We start from the raw sequence: 18,453 nt of genomic DNA, 5'->3' as shown, positions 1-18,453 counted from the left end.
CCAATGAGGGAGATACGGCACGTATGTAAATGACCCTACTCCAACACAGTCAGTGATGGGCCTGCAGAAGGATCCAGACAAAGAGTGGTACAGCTCTGGCTGGGGGTCAGAGCAGACCTTATGGAGAAGAGGGTCTGGGCCCCTGACAAATGGACACAATTCTGACATTTGAGGTGAGAGAGGCTACATGAGAAAAGCTTAACGAAAGACCACGTAGGAGATGTTATGGGGAGTGGCAAGTTACAGGGGTTAGGGCAGGGGCTGGAAATAAGGCAGGAAGAGTTGACTGGGAAACACTTCAGAGATCTTTGTGATATTTCAGGAAGAAAATGTAATCACAAGATCTATTTTTGTAGTATATCTCTGTTCCAAAGAACCACTGTGCTAGTTTGGGAAACAAAAAAGAATCTAATTACTATTATAGCTAGTCCACTGAAAGCAAGAAGCACAAATATGCAGTATATTTCTGTATCATTCCTTAAAAATTGACCTCTTCTTATTCAGGTAATTTGTGCCGCTGTACTGGATACCGACCAATTGTAGAAAGTGGAAAAACTTTCTGTGTGGTAAGTTATAATAAAAAATATTTTTCAATTGATTTAACATGTTGATAAACTTTTGCATAAAATCACCTATTGCATTCAATTCTCTCTAAAACAACCCCATGTTGACCTTTCTAACCACTGAAAGTTGTTAAATGCTGCTGTTGATATTTTTTTAAAATAAACCTTTAGCATCTATCTTGTTTATAGCCCTAAATTAGGCACCACCTTAAGAAATAAAGTATATGGTCCATGACTTCAAGAAATGCAAAGTCTGTTGAAGAAAATGAAATATAGACTAAGAAATAACAAATGTGTAATTGAAAAGTAAAATATTAAAAGCTCAATATATCCTCTCTACCATGTAAATAAGTTTTAGAGGAACAGGTATTAAAGAGAATTAGTGAGTGGGAAAGGAAAACACAGAGGAGACTTTTTGGAGAAGAGGGGTTTTGAGCTAGATCTTAAAGGAAGTGATAGAAATAGATGAGTGAAGAGAGGCCAATTGAAAATTCCAAGTAAGAAAATGTATGGAAGTAGGAAAAAGAAAGATGTCCAAGGTTCAACTAAGAAATTGATGTAGCTGAAGCATTAGGGAGTAAAAAGATATTATTTAGGGCTAAAGAATTTAGATTTACAGTTGATAACTAATAGATAGTCACTGTCTGTTCTTAAACTAGGGGTCACATGAGAACAGTAGTTCAAAAGGAAAATTCTTGGCATCTGCCTATAAGAAAGATAAGCCTGGAAAGACATGGTGGAGATGAGGGCTTGGACTTGTGCAGTATCCCATGTGTGAGGGAATAAGGACCTAGACCAGTGTGGCAGATGTAGGCCCAGAAATACAACTTTCAGGAAGGAGATTGCCTCTAGCCAATAAAGAATGCAGTGAGAAAGAAATCCAAATCACCTTCAAAGCTGAGAGATCAAGGAATCACAAAGGAGGAAGGAAGCTGGAAAAGAATGATTTAATGTATGGTTGGGGGGTAGTCTTGAGACAGATTAAGTTTCCAGTAAGTTAAATATCAGTAGGAGACATACTCATAACAAGATTTCAGTTAGGGGGTTTTTCATCATCCAGTTTTTATGGTAAAAATTAATTTTATCAAATTTTGGTTGACCAAAAACAATTCAAAATGTACAAGTTAATTCCAAATACTAAATAGTCTTTGTGAAAAAATCAGCTTTTAGGTCAGGAATGAAGAATTTCAAAAGGCTTTAAAACTACAGGCTAGTTTGTTTTAAATCCTGGGTAAAATAATATTTATGTTGCACCGTATGCATGACCAATGTTCCACCATTTTGACCCACAAAAACAGCAATTTCATATGACTCAACCTATTACTATTTTCCTGAAGACAAAATCTAAACAGATATTTTTGTCTCATTCACTTTGGGTCCCCACATTCAGCCACGTGTATTTAGTCCCTTTACAGTACATAGCGTTGTCACAAAATCCAAGTCCCTTCTTAACTCTGTGGACAGTTACCTTACAAGTGAAATATCAGCCCCCACCCTACAGCACTTTCTGTGTGCCAGACACTGTGTGTACCTGTCACAGTTAAATCTGACAAACCTGGTTGCGATGGGTTTTATTTTGCTAATGTAACAAACTCAACCCAGCTAATGTGTGTTAAAGCAGGAACTAGAACCCAGGTCTCCTTGACTCCATGTATAAAGTCAAACCATAGGTCTCCAACCCGCTACAGACCCTTAGATTGTGTCTGCACATGAAAGGACAAATAAGAATGGAATTAGTCTGAGAGTTGCAGGAACTGACCAATGAATTCAGGCCAAAAACACTACTTTGGTTCTGCAAAAAATGTCCTGAAAATTAAGGTAAAATATTTTAGGACTTGAATCATTCAAATGCTCCAATAACATCCAAATAAACTCAGGTTTTCAGTCTACTTATATTTGTATACAGGAAGTCTGAAAGGCAGTTTGTCTTGCCAGGACTTCATTAAAGACATGCATGTATCTTCCTTATGATGAAGAAACATCTTTTTGGCTTTTTAATTACCACCTTATAACTACACTCCATTTACCTCACTTCTAGTAGGAAGCCTTAGCTGGCTGACCCACCCTCCTCCAACCTCCTTCTTCTTCCTCTGAGACTTAAGTGACACCACTTACAAGACCTTATCGGGAGCATGGTTGCACACTTCCTGCATTTTCTCCAATTGGTCAGTGATGGAAGAGCGTGTTCTCTGTCCCACTTCATTACAGAGTCCCTGAGGGCACAGATGCACTCTATTACTTCTTCCATAGCTCCTCTGGGGCCTGGGCACTGCCGGGCCCTCGGGTTGGTGTTTAAAGAATTGATCAAAGAATTTGTTATAAACTGCATTACTTCCTAAGGAATCAACTGTTTGTCAAATGAAAGGATCAGGAAAATGTTGCATGGATCAAGATGAGAAGTTTTTTGTGGACAGACAGGAAAAAGTAAGTATCTGATATTCTACTTCGGTTGGGATTGACTGAAAAATACCCACATAAATCCAAATTTATTCAAGGTTTCTATTCAGTGAGTGAAGTATAGAGTAAGTAAATTCAGGGCATAGACAGCTTTAAGAAGCTCCAAAAATTAGCAAGCCCGAGGCCAGTCAGCACAGAAGGCTGTTTTTCTTCCAAAGCATTACAACTCTCTGTGCCTTAGTCTGGGTTTACCCCGCTCCCATCACCCACAAGCACTGCAAGGCAAAAAAGCAGTCGCTCCGCTTCATGCTCATGGCAAGTAATTATCTGCAAACAATACCCAAGACCCAGCACAGATGCTTAAAATCCAATTCCTGACAAAAGAGGAAGCCCAGAGCCCAGCAAATCTGGCAGAGGGACCATCAGCCTCCTCTGAGGGTGGGAAGAATTCTTCCAGGGATGCCCTGAGGCTCTGACACCGCCATTCTGCATGCAGAATGTCATAGGTGCTCTGACTCTGAAGTCTCACACTTAGAGATTCCTGTACATCTCTCTGTATCTCTGAAGTTCCATTTGTACTTTGTTTCGTTTTGTTGAGATGTGTACCAAGCTGTACAATGAAGATGAATTCCAGCCCTTGGATCCATCCCAGGAACCTATATTCCCTTCTGAACTCATAGTAAGACATTTCACTTTTGTTGTCTTATCGCATGCTGCAGTATAAGTCTTTTGTATTACACTATGGGACTACTGAGTGTTAGATACTGAAAGTTGGAAGCACATCCAACACGATAACCCATTTTTAGAAACATGTTCAGCTCCGCTGTAATATGAAACAGACAGCTTAGGAGAGTGGCGCTGCCGGGACCTCAGAGGTGCTTTGGTTTACCCCCTGCACTAAAAACCCCGAGCTCACAGAGTATGTGTGACTTAATCAAGGTCACACAGCTACACTTGGGATATGTTACAGGCATTTTGTAAAACTGGTAAGGTAAAATCAGACGATACTTATTATAATGGAATTTTATCATTCCTACTATTAACCTCTGTGATCTCAACTCTGAGAAGAAAGAGAGACTAATATAAATAGTGTGGCATGCCCATCATTCTGTTCCATGACTGGGCCCTGGAGAGAGAGCATGGGATGAGGGCTATGATTTTACCGGCTTCTCAGAAGGTCTCAGTCCCCACAAACCCCGAAGCATGAGAAACTGGACACATCTAGTATTTAAAGATTACATAGAGATATAGAAATGTAGATAGATATAAATATGTAGAGATACACATATTTATATGATTATTTGCAAAGTTGTAAAAATGTCTGTTTACACTCTACCTGGTGAACGATTTAAGGGTGGTTTTTTTTTTTTGAGGATAATTTTCCTATAAGCAATTTCTGTCCCACCAAAGCAGCTAATCCCCAAAGGTGAGGCCCCTCTGAGTCGCTGTTAGGGCGGACGTAGATCAAGAAGCCCATGCCTTTAATCCCAGGCTGACACCTTCACTGTACCATGCTGCCTCCTCTTAGCACAACCACTTTCCAAATAGAGAGTTTGCTCTACTCTATATGCAACTGTTGATGGATAGACACCTTTATGATGCTTATTCAGTGGTGCCCACATGGTTCTTACCAATCTAGGAGTTTTAAACAAGGCCACCCTTTCCTGATCCCTCAAAGTTAGTTCACCTTAGAAAGCTAAAATGACTATCAGGCCACTTGGCCACCCAGAGCAGTGGACATATTCATGGCATGTAGTTCAACAGCCTTACGTGATATCCTGTTGGCTTTGCTTCCCTGTAGAGAATGGCAGAAGATCCAAACAAAAGAAGGCTAATGTTCCAAGGGGAGAGGACCACCTGGATCACCCCTGTAACCTTGAACGACCTTGTGGAGCTGAAAACCAGTTTCCCCAAAGCCCCCATTGTCATGGGAAACACTGAAGTGGGTAGGTGCTTTTTAAGCATGTTCTTTAGATTAGGTAGCCCAAACATCCTTGTTTCTTTTTAAACTTTTCATAAATGCAGTTCACTTTCATTAGTGGATACCTCTGATCCTTCAGAATGTTTTGTTGTATTCTTTTGCAAATGATTCATTTGTCTCATAATTTTCACTCTGGATTATCAGCAAGCAACATATATTAGCACTCATTGTCTTTCTTTTATAATTGCTTTAAATGCTTTTCTTCTTAAGGACCCAGAATTAAATTCAGAGATGAATTCCATCCAGTTTTTATATCTCCACTTGGGCTTCCAGAACTCTATTTTGTGGACAGCACAGATGATGGTATGCACCTTTTTAAAAAAAAAAAAAAAAATAAGATGTAACCATTAGCTGTTGGTGGGCTATTAATAATCAATTATATGCACTGGGCTAATCTGAGAACTTCATAGAATATCTGACTTCACTTACTTATTCAAAAATATTTATTGAGCACCTATTCTGTATCCTCTATGAACTTTTCCAAGCTGACCCACTCAGCTGTGTCTCTGTGTACTACAATGTCATAGGAGCCATAATGATGGGAAGATGCCACATAGCTCAGCCCAGTATGGAGAGATTACTGAATAAAAAGACTAAAGACATTGGCTGGCCAGTTTGAAAGCTTCTTGCCTGATACCACTTCCTGATTCACAAATTTGCTAGAGGCTCATCCTTCACACATACACACTCACCAAAAAGAAAAATGATTTGGACCACAAGATGTGAAATTTAACCATGAATAGCTTTATTCATTTTTACACTCTTCACAATTTACCAAGTGCTTTTACATCTCTTGTTTCTTTTGATTCTCACAACATCCCTGGGAGGTGGACATAGCAGATAGCCTTGGAACCTCCATTCTCCTAAAGAAGATACAGAATCAAAGGGCTTAAGTAACTTCCCAACTTCACGCAGCTAACACATGGTCAAGTCAGGACTAGATCCTAAGCCTTCTTACTCCTGGTCAAATGTTTCTTCCTCAAAAAGCACCAAATAAGGCTGTCTGAGAAACATATCCCACTGTCCACTAACCAAACTCAACATGTAAATGGATAACAGCTTATAGAAGCTAAAAATCCCACATATGAGTGAATCTCCAAGAAGTAAATAGAAATCAAATGGAAAGTTGTCTGCTTTCCCCTCCGACCTGTCAATCTTAGTCTGCTCATTCTTTTTTTTTTTTTAACCTGTTGGAAAGTCCATACCAATGTACTCACAGGGTGAGATGGAGCAAAAGGAGTCCAGGTAGAGGGCTGACAGGTGTAGAAGTACTTGGTGGCGGGGGTGGAGGTGGAGGGACTAGGGGTGTAGAGCCTGTAGACCTGTATCAGTGTGTCTCCACCTTTTCATTATGGCCTCTCTAAGGAGCAAAAGACATTTTTTCTCTAGCCATCCCTCTTTGAAATTTTAACACCACAGATAGACCATATATATCTGTATATATCAGGGCTTTATACATAAAAAGAGTAAGACTTTTCCACCCCCTTGGAGGCAGTATCACCCCCACTGAGGATGCATGAACTAGATGACATCACTACTCAAAGCACTCCCCGTAAGCACACCTACAAATACAAGTGACCCAAGGTGCAGACAGGTGTCTGTTCTGGTTATTCTCACAAGGGAACACTAGGAAGAGATGGCTGTGTGACACGGGCAAAAGGGCAGTGCAGATTTGCAGGTCAGTTCCTACTGAGGCTAAATGATCTTTTGAAAGTCTTACAGGATCTTGGCTGAAATTTTCATATTTGATCAATTTATTCAGGAAAGCACAAAACTGGAAATAAACAAAGTAATGAATTCTAGATCTCTGTGGTTGATATATCCTAAAATGTAAGGCATATGTGACTGTATACATGACTGAGAAAAAATCTTTGGTATTTAATATTTGAGAATAAAGCCAATTGCCAGAAATATCTTTACTTGTGGTTTCTGTCTTTCTAAGTTACTGTGAAAAGAAAATATATATTTGAAAGATTATTTCCATGCAGCCCATATATCTTTTTACCATTAACAACTTGTTAATAACAACTACTTGTTTCACCTTAAGTTTCCATTCACTACCCTACTTTCAGGGGTGACAATAGGTGCGGGATACAGCCTGGCCCAGTTGAATGATGCCTTACATTTCATTGTTTCTGAGCAACCAAAGGAGAAGACAAAGACCTACCGTGCTCTCTTGAAGCACCTGAGGACACTGGCTGGAGCCCAGATTAGGAATATGGCGGTATGTTCTCTAGTGTTACTTGAAATAAACCACAGCTGTACACAGGCATGCAGTTCTGTTCAGACTAGAAAACATTACCCTGAAGAGGAATCTCAAGTTAATGTCAAACAAGCCTCTACAATATGCGTGTCAGTACATACGTATGTGCCCAAAGTGAGAGGTATCACATTGTGTGTATGTGTGTGTCCAAAGTGAGAAGTGGCATATTGTCTCACAAGATTAAGGTATTGGAGTCTGAGTATGCCAGCCTGTCATCTATGAGTGGAATGATCCTGGAGAAGCCACGACCTCTGTAAGCCACTGTTTCTTCATTTCTAAATTAAGGTTCCACCACATGGACTGTCCCTAAGATCATGTCCAGCTGTAGTAGTCCATGAAATATGTCTTATCCAAGGCATAATAAACAAGAGCCTACTTTTCCAAAATACTCTTTTCTGGCTAGTTCTCCTTTTAGACCTTTGCACTGAGGTCAGTTTCCAAACATATGTATCTTGGATGTCCCCCTGTTTTCTAGCTTTTTGAGGTTTCTTTATTATTTAAGATTTAAGAATAGTAGGTTGGAAACTATGGTTACCAAAGGGGAAAAGGCAAGAAAGGATAAATTAGGAGTTGTGGAGTAACAGAACACATTACTATATATAAAATAGATAAACAACAAGGACCTACTGCATAGCACAGGGAACTATATTCAATTTCTTGTAAAATAACATATAATGGTAAAGAATCTGAAAAGAAAACAATATATATGTATGTATATGTATAACTGAATCACTTCACTGTACACCTGAAACTAACATTGTAAATCAACTATGCTTCAGTAAGAAAAAATTTTTAAAAGAAGAATAATAAGTAGGAACTCCTACCTGTTCCCCACATGACGGGCGGTTCGGCAGGATTTGGTGGGGGCAGTTCTCCCAATTATCTCTGGCCCTGTTTCTGTCGATTCTCAGAATCCACTGTATGTTTTCACCTTCTGCATCTTCCGTCCCTTTTTCGGCACCACATTGTTCCTCTTGGCATCACCTTGCCCCCTTAACTCCCCTCAAAGGTCCTCCTTCAAGGCTACGTCGTCAAAGCAGCTTTATTGACGGTTTGGGGTGGTGAGAACTCTGTTGCACAGCTGCACAGCACGCATTTTGCGTGTGAGTGCCCCGTATCCCAGCTCTTAGCGTCTGCTCAGGCTCCAGTCTTCACTCTCCCTCATGTTGTTGGCCACTCATGCTAGGGTCAGTTCTCAAAGAAATTTTCCTTCTCACTGCATATGGAAAAACAGTATTTTATCAAGCAGTAAGTTTGAACTGGGGTTAGGGGGTGGGGATCTTGCACAGTGGTTTGTCTGACTATATTTAACTGCCTCGGAAGTCTACCAGGTCTTTCTATGAAACAAAGAAGAGAATTTTTAAGACTTACACAAGATCCCTATATGCTTAATTCCTTATTTGTCCAATAACTAAATGTAGCTTTAAAAATGATCTTCTTTTTTATTTAGACTTTAGGAGGACATGTGGTGAGCAGGCCTAATTATTCTGACCTAAATCCCATTTTAGCAGCAGGAAATGCTACCATCAATGTGATATCCAAAGGTAAGAGGCCAAGCCCTAAACATTTTATTTTAAAATTATCACTTTCAGTTGTATAGCTCCTTCCATAAATTATGAACTAGGAACCCAAATATATCTAACTTAGGTTCACCAAATATTACAGACTATTTCTCTATTACCTCAGGCGTAAGGATGAAACTGAGATCAATTGTCCTCTTCTCCAGATGTTCTATATCTTGGAGATCAGATAAGTTACTGAATCTGACAATTTTTCTTAACTATTTGGCCACATTTGTGCACAGACCAAATTGTAGTAGCAAAACAATTAAAGAAAAAGTTAAAAAGATGTATCTTTGTGATTATTAAGTTTTACGGCATAGTTGAGTTCAGATCTTCATACAGGTGAAAATTATTCTTACACTTTTCACTTTAAACAAGATCAAGTTTGTGAGGCATATTACTTATTACTTCTCTCATCAGTCAAAGATGACTTGAATTTTGCCAAAGGACAATTATTTAAACTTAAAAACAAATGCATGTTATTCACAGGGCTTTTGATATAAGATACCCTCTCTTTGATTAAAATCAAATTTTTAAAAATATGGCAGATCAAATAAGAGAGTATGGTAAACTGTTTAAGGAAAAAAAGCTATATATCAGGCATCTCACCTCTGCCTTTCATTCCATCTCTAGCTCTTCGGAGAGGTCACTTAACTTTTCTGGTCCTTGGGGCTCAGTTTTCCCATTTGTGAAATACACTGTAACCATTGTACCCATTTCCCATTTGTGAACCTACATTGTACTAGGTTGTTTCCAAACAGCTTTAAAGTTCTTCAAAGCCAAAATTTTGTGAGTGGTGTATACTGGGTGAAAGAACCAGAGAAGACTTGACAGTTTGTCAGATCCAGTCCTGCTCTTCTGCACGCGAGGAACCAGAAGCCCCAGAGATTCCGTGACCTGCCTCCGGAGACCCAACCTGGGAGCTGGAACTAGAATCTTCATCTCTGGTCCCAGCTGTGCTCCCTCTTTCCACCAGATGTGTCACATCTGTCCCTTGCAGTATATTCTCCAATCTGATCAGTTCATCCTAATCAAGGTCATTTTCTCGACAGAAGGAGAACGGCAGATTCCTCTAGATGGCCATTTCCTTGAGAGATCACCTGAAGCCAGACTTAAGTCAGAGGAGATTGTGTTATCTGTGTATATTCCACACTCTACTCAGGTAGGGGCTCCCTGACCCGCTGCCAGCCCCTCGCCCTGAGCAGCTAGCCGCAGGCAGGCTTCCAAGGGAGTAGCAACATCTCCTTTTACAGCCCGCTGCTGCAGGGAGCCCTCTGGGGCTGCTCACAGGAAGGGATACATTCCTGGATGACCATCTGATTTGCTTTCCTATCAGGGCCACCTTATGACCCTGTGGGCCCTGGGTACTTTGCCTTCGTCAGTCCCTTTCTCCATAAAAGATAAAAAATAAATATATGTGACTGAGTCACTGTAAAGATGGGTATAATCCAGGCTGCCTTCAGGGTTATATAGTCATTACTACTATATTCATTTTTTCTTTTGATTTTAAAAGAAATGAAAATGTTTCCATGAGCCTGTCCCTCTGCCTAAAGGATACACCCCCCCCACCACGAAAGGAGAGCCTTTTGTGTGAAGCGTGTTGGGTTTCAGACAAACATGCAACTTAGCCAAGACTGAGTAAAACTATAGTCAGCATCATCTACAGCAAGTTTCTGGCAAACTGAAAGCTGATTTCCTATAAAGAAACTTCCAAGTCAGCCACCACTTATTAATCAAATACTTTAAACAAAATTATTTATTTATTAACTACCTACCACTCTACATGCCAGACACAGTGCTAAACTCAGAAGACTACAAGGATTTAAAAGACTGAGGGTGGGGGTAGGGTATAGCTCAGTGGTCAAGTGCATGCTTAGCATGTGTGAGGTCCTGGGTTCAATCCCCAGTACCACCCTTAAAAAAAATAGATAAATAAACCTAATTACTTCTCCACAAAAAGAATTTTTTAAAGAAGTATTAAAAAAAAAAAAAAGATGCACAATCCTGTCCTCAAAGGTCTCCAAATCTAAGACAAAGGGCTTGAGATAGGAAAAACTAATCATCTCAGACAGGAAATGAGTGGACAAAGAGCTTGAGTCATTCTGGTGATGGGGAGAGCCCTGCCCTGGTGCTGTTAAAGGTGAGGGGAGGTAGCTGGGATCAGCATAGATCAGTGCAGAGAAGGAGGTGGTCATTCCAGGGTTTTCATTCAATCATTAAATTTTTTTTAAGTCTACGAAACAGTCAAAGAGTTAATAGTCTCATGGGGATGGGGGCTGGGAGGGGATGGCAGGTTGGAGGCCAGGCAGCAGGGCAGGGTGGCCAGAGCAGCCTGTGAGATAAGTCTGGAGGGAGGTTGGGCTCCATCGCCAAGCATATCTATTGCTCCATCCAAGAGTTTGTTCGAGTTCTAGCCAACAGCCACCTGTGAAGGCTTTAAAGAAGGTAAGATCTTAATGAAAGTGGTATTTTATCACTAGAAAGATAGAGGATAATTGGTTGGAGGATAGACTGAAAGTTGAATGACCGTAATTCAGGCCGGAGAAGGTAAGGAGAAATGGAGAGGAAAGTCCCCACCAACCTGTACAGTAGAACAAATGTGACTGGTGTGTCTCAACACACTGATCTCTATCACCTTTGCTTTCTATATCAAAAATGTTTCATCCTTGACAGGATCCATGGTGGTGGAGTTTAATGTCTCCCCAGCTCCCACCGAGATGCTGGCCACACAAAGAGGCTTTCCGACTTTATGGCTGTAATGTTTCACACCAGTAATGAAATTTAACCTAGAATGACAGATTTAAACCTGGAAAGCACTTTGGAAACCATTTTTCCTGTGATTTTCAAGCTTTCTTTTTTTTAACAGTTAAACTCCTTATTCAAATGAAATTTACATAGAACACCAAACTAAAACAGTGAAAAGTAGAGGTGAGGTAGTTCACTGTGAGAGGCCCTCACCCCTCTCAGCAGCCCCTGAGGCACCATCCGGTCAAATCCAACCTTCTCATTTTAAAGAAAATTCAGACCTGAATAGTTTAAGTCACTTGCCCAAGGCCACACGTGGTGATTCAAAGTCGACAATAGGTAAGCATAGAATGGAGACAGACTGCTTGAATTTCAACACCAGCTGTGTGATTTTGTGCAAGTTACTCAACCTCTCAGTTTCTTTATCAGTAAATTGGAAATGAGTAGAGTTGATGTGAGGATTAAATATTAATACATGCAAAGCCCATAGGCAATAGTCAGAGTCAGCATCACTGTATACTCAGTAACCATACTGATGTGAGACCCCACATCATTCCCAAGATCCTTTTCACTGTGAATAACCATCACAGTTGTTGCTCTCTGTCAGACAGTGGAGATAAGCACTGAATCTTGAGCATTTTTCTGTCTCCAGTGGCACTTTGTGTTGGGACTCCGGATGGCCCAGCGTCAGGAGAATGCCTTCGCCGTTGTCAATGCTGGGATGAGTGTGAAGTTTGAGGATGGCACAGACACAATCAAGGACCTTCAGATGTTCTATGGGAGTGTTGGCCCCACTGTTGTCTCTGCAAGACAGACCTGCCAGCAGCTCATTGGGAGGTACGTCATAGCACATCTCGAATGTGACTCGCAGGCCTCTTCACTTTAATGTTTTAATGAAAATAGCACTTGGAGAAATTTTTTCTGATGATAATGGATAAATTATATATACATATATAAAACTGTGCAGAAAATTTAAGCACTGCAGAAAAGTATAAAGAAAATAAGCCACCCAAAAACCAACCTCCTTCAAGATACAATTCTTTTGTTGCAGTTTCTGTAATGAGATTAATGCATTAATTAATCTAAGGAGATATTCCCAGAACTTGGGGAGCTTGATTTTAGTACTTTTTTTACCCAAGCTATTTGAGGTAAGTCAACATTTCCAGGTCATAAAGTTAAAAAATAATAAAAACTTGAAGTTAAATAATAAAACATTTTTTATTGTTAAATAATAAAAAATTAAAAATAAAACTACCATATGATCCAACAACTTCACTTCTGGGTATTTATCCAGAGAACATTAAAACACTAACTTGGGTTGGGGGTCAGTTATAACTCAGTGGTAGAGTGCGTGCTTAGCATGCACGAGGTCCTGGGATCAATCCCCAGTACCTCTGTTAAAATAAAACAAACAAATAAAATAAATTTCCTCCTCCCCCTCCAAAAATCGTCTACAGCATACTACTCTGAATGCGCCCAACCTGTCTAATCTCGGAGGCTAAGCAGGGTTGGGCCTAGTTAGTACTTGGATGGGAGAAAATTAAAACACTAACTCAAAAGACATAATAAGCAGCCTAGGTTGATTGCAGCATTACTTACCACAGCCAAGATAATGGAAGCAACCCAAGTGTCCATCAATGGATGAATTTATAAAGGAAATATGATAGGATAGATAGATAGACAGATAGATAGATAATGCAATATTATTCAGCCATAATGAAAGAAGGAAATCTTGTCATTTGTGGCAAATTGGATGGACCTTGAGGACATTATGCTAAGTGAAATATGTCAGAAAGGGAAAAACAAATACTATGTGATCTCACTTATATGTGGAATCTAAAACAAAACAAAACAAAAAATGAGCTCAGAGAGAACAGATTGGTGGTTGCATGGCAGGGAGGAGGGCAGGTGGCGTGCAAAATGGGTGAAGGGGATTTAAAAAGTATGAACTTCCAGCTATAAAATAAATGTCATGGGGATGTAATGTGCAGTATGGTGACTACAGTTAATAATACTGCATTGTAAACTTGAAAGTTGCTGAAAGAGTAGATCTTAAAAATTCTCATCACAAGAAAAAATTTGTAACAATGTGCGGTGATGGACGTTAACTAGATTTGCTGTGGTGATCATTTCACATTATACACAAATATCAAATCATTATACACCTAAAACTGATACAATGTTACATATTAATTATATCTCAATTAAAAATTAAACTTTAAAAATAATATTAATAAAGGAGGACTTAGTAAGGAAAATTTGGGAACCACTGCATCAGATTCTAAAGAAAGCTAGTGAAATATTTGAGGATATTTTGTGTAGCCTTCAAAGATGAATACAGATTGTTCTCCATCTTTCCTTGCTCTGTTAGATCAATGTCTGTCTCTGTCTCTTCTGTGAAGTGTTTGCATTCTTTCTTATTAGGCAGTGGGATGACCAAATGCTGAGTGACGCTTGCCGATTGGTGCTGGGTGAGATTTACATCCCACCAGCAGCTGAGGGCGGAATGGTGGAATATAGGCGCACCCTGATCATCAGCTTGCTCTTCAAATTCTACCTTAAAGTGAGGCGAAGACTGAATAAAATGGTAACTGACCTCTCTGGTCTCTGGGAGTCCTGGCATTCTGGGCAAGGGTTGGTGCATGAAGACCCCTCAGCCCAGTTTTGATAATACGTGGAGGGCGTGGGTGTGGGACCCACAGTGTGGTGGTCCCCAGCCTCTACCGGCTTCCTCCTGGCCCTCGTGTTTCTCTCCTTCCCTTGCCGTCCCTGACTCCTGAGCTGAGAAGGGACAGCCTTGCTTTTCCATTTGCCTTATGATTTGTGTGACAAATGCTCATATGCAACACCGAGTTGATCTATAGTAGCGAAAAGCCTTCAGTAAGTAAATTATAATATCTTTTCTATTTTAAAGAAAATTTTCTTATTAATATACTTTAATATTTCAAAAATGTAAGTCAAAAAGGAAGAGAAAGTCATTTGTAATCCCATCACCTATACATAATCATTATTAATATTTTGTTATGTTGCCTTCTAAACCCTTCTTTATGGATGTGTATTTATATATGTGTTTAGTATTGCTTGCTTGTTTCACTTAGTAACATAAATGTCTATCAATGTCATTAAATATTCTTCAGTGACATCTTGACATAATGGTTGCATGGCATGTATATGGATAGTTGTGCCGTAATTTGATCTATTCTTATTTTTGGACATTTAGATTATTTCTAGTTTTCTGCTAACTTTTTTTCTTACCTAACCCTACTTTAAAATGACCTCCACAGCACTGTTTCTCAGAATATGATCCATGACTGTGAGTGCCCCATGATAAACCATGAGCTGACCCCAAAATGGCAGATAAATGACTACACCCACATTTCTTTTATGGCTGAGAGCTTTACTCTGTTAGTTCAGCCAGTCTTTTTTTTTTTAATCATTTTTATCAATATTATTTATTAGTAGTAGTATTATCATATTTTATGATACACTGTTGTATAATCTATTCCTTATTTATAATATAATCAATGTTAATATTTAATAAATATATCTAATATATTATCAGATATAATCTCTTAAATATAATCTTTTAACTTATACATTGTATCTTATCATATATTCCCTTACATATTACATATTCTATTATATATTATCTCATACAGAAGATTTCAAAATACAAAGAAGCAAAAATTTTTAAAATCCCCTGTAAGCCAGTAATTCTATCATAACCACTCGATATTTGGAATACATACTTTTATATTTCTCTTTACTTTTCTTCTTTTACAAGAAAAAGGAATTATACTGTACATACATTTTGTAGCCCATTTTCTTCACTTAACTATATTTCATGAGAATTTTTCAGTGTCAATATATACACTGCTACAGAATCATTTTTAATGACTGCAGCATATTGTGTCTTATGTATGTACCATAATTCATTTATCCATTTCCTTGTTTTTGGATATTTAGGTTAATTCTAGTTTCTCCACTGTCACAAATAACCTATAATTAAACATCTTTGAAGGTTGATTTTTGTCTCCTCTCTCGGTTTCTTCCTTGAAATACATGCCTAGAAGATTGACCTGGATTTGAAAGCACACTTACATATTTTCACCAATTCACCTTGTTGTAAAGTGAAGTCTCTACTTTCTAGAAATAACACTCCTCTGTGTGTACAAATAGATCTACTTATTCTTCAAATAACAGCGACTAGCCTAGGGAACTCAAAGCTCAGGGCTCTTTCCCAGCAGATCTGGTGTCTAATATCTGGAAGAATAAATCGGACAACATATTTTTGCATGTGTTTGTCCAAGCTGGTCACTCAGGTTGTAAAAGTAAACGTGAAATAATCTTCTCTTCAGGATCCCCAGAAGTTTCCAGATATCCCAGAAAAGTTCATGAGTGCTCTAGAAGACTTCCCCATAGAAACACCCCGAGGAATTCAGATGTTCCAGGTCAGTGGGTAGGGTTTTTTGTTTTTTAATCTGTCTATGCATTCAGATGTATGCATGCTGCATATACCTCCCTTCTTTTTGGCAACTATATTTTTATTACTTGTAAAGATAAAGTCAGTTGAAGCCAGCTGATCTTACACATTGTCACCCACGCATGACTTGCTTGGTTTAGCTTCTATGCTTTTACTCGAGGCTACACAAGGAATTAGATTCTAAATCTCCCTTCCCTACTATTTTCAGTTTTGCTGCTTAAAATTTCCTCCTTTTCTTGACCAATGTCTGTACTTTTTAAAAAAACTTAACTCAACATTTACTGCTTCTAGAAAGACTTCCCTGCTTCGTTAGAACCACCATAAATCCCCCAGGAACTTGTGTATTTTTCTTGCACCAAGTTAGTTGTATAAGCTATTCTTTATTGCTATACAAAGCTGATCACATTGTGTTAATGTGTTTGTGTGTATTCTGGTACCTTAACTAGGTTGTAGAATCTCTGAGGGCAGGAAAAATGTCTTCCATTTTGGGGGGTGAGGGGGTAGTTGTAATCAGAATTTATCTTTTACCGTAGTACCCAATGGATATTGATTAACTTTGACTCACAGACATGAATACGCAATTGTCTATATTTTTTCTTGACTTTGGGGTAAGCCAGATATATCAGATCCAATTTTCAGTGCATGAGAATGTCTGGCAGTAAAATAACTTGCTTTATTCATTAACAGTGTGTGGATCCTTACCAACCCCCACAAGATCCAGTCGGTCACCCGATCATGCACCAGTCGGCCATTAAACACACCACAGGGGAGGCTGTGTTTGTTGATGACATGCCCCCTGTCGCCCAAGAACTCTTCCTGGCTGTAGTCACCAGCACCCGAGCTCATGCAAAGATCATGTAAGGAAATTTAAAACATTCCTATATATTACTGGAAAGCATTCACAATTTCATATTCAAATTGAGAGTTTATTATATATTTAAGTCAATTAAGAATAATTTCCTCTTCTGGATGGAAATCAGTCATTTTTAAGCACAGTTATGAAAGAACTTATGGCCAAGTCAGAATGCTTACTAAATACTGGCCCTTTTCAACATAGAATACTGTCCATGACTTAGTTATGAGGCCCACTGTAGTTTTTCCCAGTGTTTGAGGAATCATTTATATTAGCCTGAACTTACCCCTGAAACTTTAATGTGGACTCTCAAATTTTCCCTCCTAGGGCAATTGATGCTTCAGAAGCCCTGGCAGTTCCAGGTGTTGTTGATGTGATCACAGCGGAGGACGTTCCAGGAGATAATAACCATCACGGAGAGGTCTTCTATGCACAGGATGAGGTGTGTGATTAGTATATGGCTTACTATTCAAATGCTCTGCTGGAAATGCTGAAAGATTACTGGTTATGATTGTAATATCCATGGATTCGGTTCACATCACAAGACCTGCAGGGAACCAGTGACTCCACCTCAGCAATTCTCAGATTCTCCCTTGAATTGTGGAAGCTTTTGAGATTCTGTTAAAGGTCATAAACCCTCTCAGGGAAGGCATCTAAAAATTCATGAACATTATAGAAGCAATACAGAGCAGAGGACTTTGAAAGTATCAACAGAATTTCAGGGTGACTGGATTACTATGTGTGATATGGGAATGTGAGGAATGCAGCTGAAGACAATCACAGGCCAGATAATTAAATTCCACTTCCAACTTCCATACCCTCTAAATCCTACTCAAGCCCCCCCTGTTCAAGGTTTATTCTCATAGGTTGAAAAACACAACATGTGACTTTTCTGCAGGTAATCTGCGTGGGTCAGATTGTCTGCACGGTGGCTGCTGATACCTACGCTCATGCAAGAGAGGCTGCTAAAAAGGTGAAGATCACGTATGAAGATCTGGAACCAAGGATTATCACGATAGAGGTACACAGGCCACTTCGTGTCTTCTAGAATGGCTAGGGCGGTGTAAATTTGACAGAATTCAACCCATGGAGTCACAAAGCAGTATAATTTGGGTTCTGTCTATAACGTGTTCAGAGTTATCTATAGTTTCAGAGAAAAGCCTCCAGCAATGCACCTTGAGACATAATACTGAGAATTTTCTTGTCTGGAGCCCCTTCCTTCCTGTGTCCACTTCTCTTCTCATGGCGTCTTGCCACGGCGTGGCCACAGAATACAGATTAGCAGCACCAGGGCAATGTCCAATGGCCTCACATCCAAAACTAGTCAGGGGGATTATCTAGTGTAGTGTGAAACTCAAAACAGTTGTAACATTTACTGAATTACAACTTGAGTCCTCTGTCTCCATGCCTGCTTCCTGCTTAAACACAAGCCCTGGAGATAGATACTCTGGCTCACAGTCTGACTCAGTCATTTAATGGGCTCTTGACAGCAATGAAAGCTTTGGCCAGTTGCTTAAACTTCTCATACGTCAGTTTCCTCATCTGTAAAATGGGTAATATGAAAGTTTCTACACCAAAAGGTCACTGCAAGGTTTAAATGAAATAA

At 39.4% G+C, this 18,453-nt stretch overlaps 1 protein-coding gene across 6 annotated transcripts in view; it reads left to right on the top strand.

Moving 5' to 3' along the window:
- Positions 1-18,453, top strand: part of LOC105082336 (aldehyde oxidase 4) — a 58,292-nt gene that overhangs the window by 13,578 nt on the left and 26,261 nt on the right. For all 6 annotated transcript variants that reach the window (XR_006720704.2, XM_045508004.2, XM_074364192.1 and 3 more), the window contains 14 exons: positions 505-566; positions 2,904-2,987; positions 3,559-3,639; positions 4,762-4,906; positions 5,152-5,244; positions 7,014-7,165; positions 8,655-8,748; positions 9,819-9,928; positions 12,164-12,348; positions 13,936-14,098; positions 15,870-15,962; positions 16,682-16,851; positions 17,175-17,289; positions 17,746-17,868. Coding sequence is in view for 5 of the 6 variants with exons in the window: in XM_045508004.2 (XP_045363960.2) it covers positions 505-566; positions 2,904-2,987; positions 3,559-3,639; positions 4,762-4,906; positions 5,152-5,244; positions 7,014-7,165; positions 8,655-8,748; positions 9,819-9,928; positions 12,164-12,348; positions 13,936-14,098; positions 15,870-15,962; positions 16,682-16,851; positions 17,175-17,289; positions 17,746-17,868 (1,670 nt within the window). In the remaining variant the exon portion in view is untranslated. The remainder of the gene's footprint in view (positions 1-504; positions 567-2,903; positions 2,988-3,558; positions 3,640-4,761; positions 4,907-5,151; positions 5,245-7,013; positions 7,166-8,654; positions 8,749-9,818; positions 9,929-12,163; positions 12,349-13,935; positions 14,099-15,869; positions 15,963-16,681; positions 16,852-17,174; positions 17,290-17,745; positions 17,869-18,453) is intronic.

Source organism: Camelus bactrianus, chromosome 5, assembly GCF_048773025.1.
Source record: "Camelus bactrianus isolate YW-2024 breed Bactrian camel chromosome 5, ASM4877302v1, whole genome shotgun sequence".
NCBI classification, from domain to species: domain Eukaryota; kingdom Metazoa; phylum Chordata; class Mammalia; order Artiodactyla; family Camelidae; genus Camelus; species Camelus bactrianus.
The sequence above is the reverse complement of the archived record's forward strand: the minus strand, read 5'-3'. Positions and strand labels throughout refer to the sequence as shown.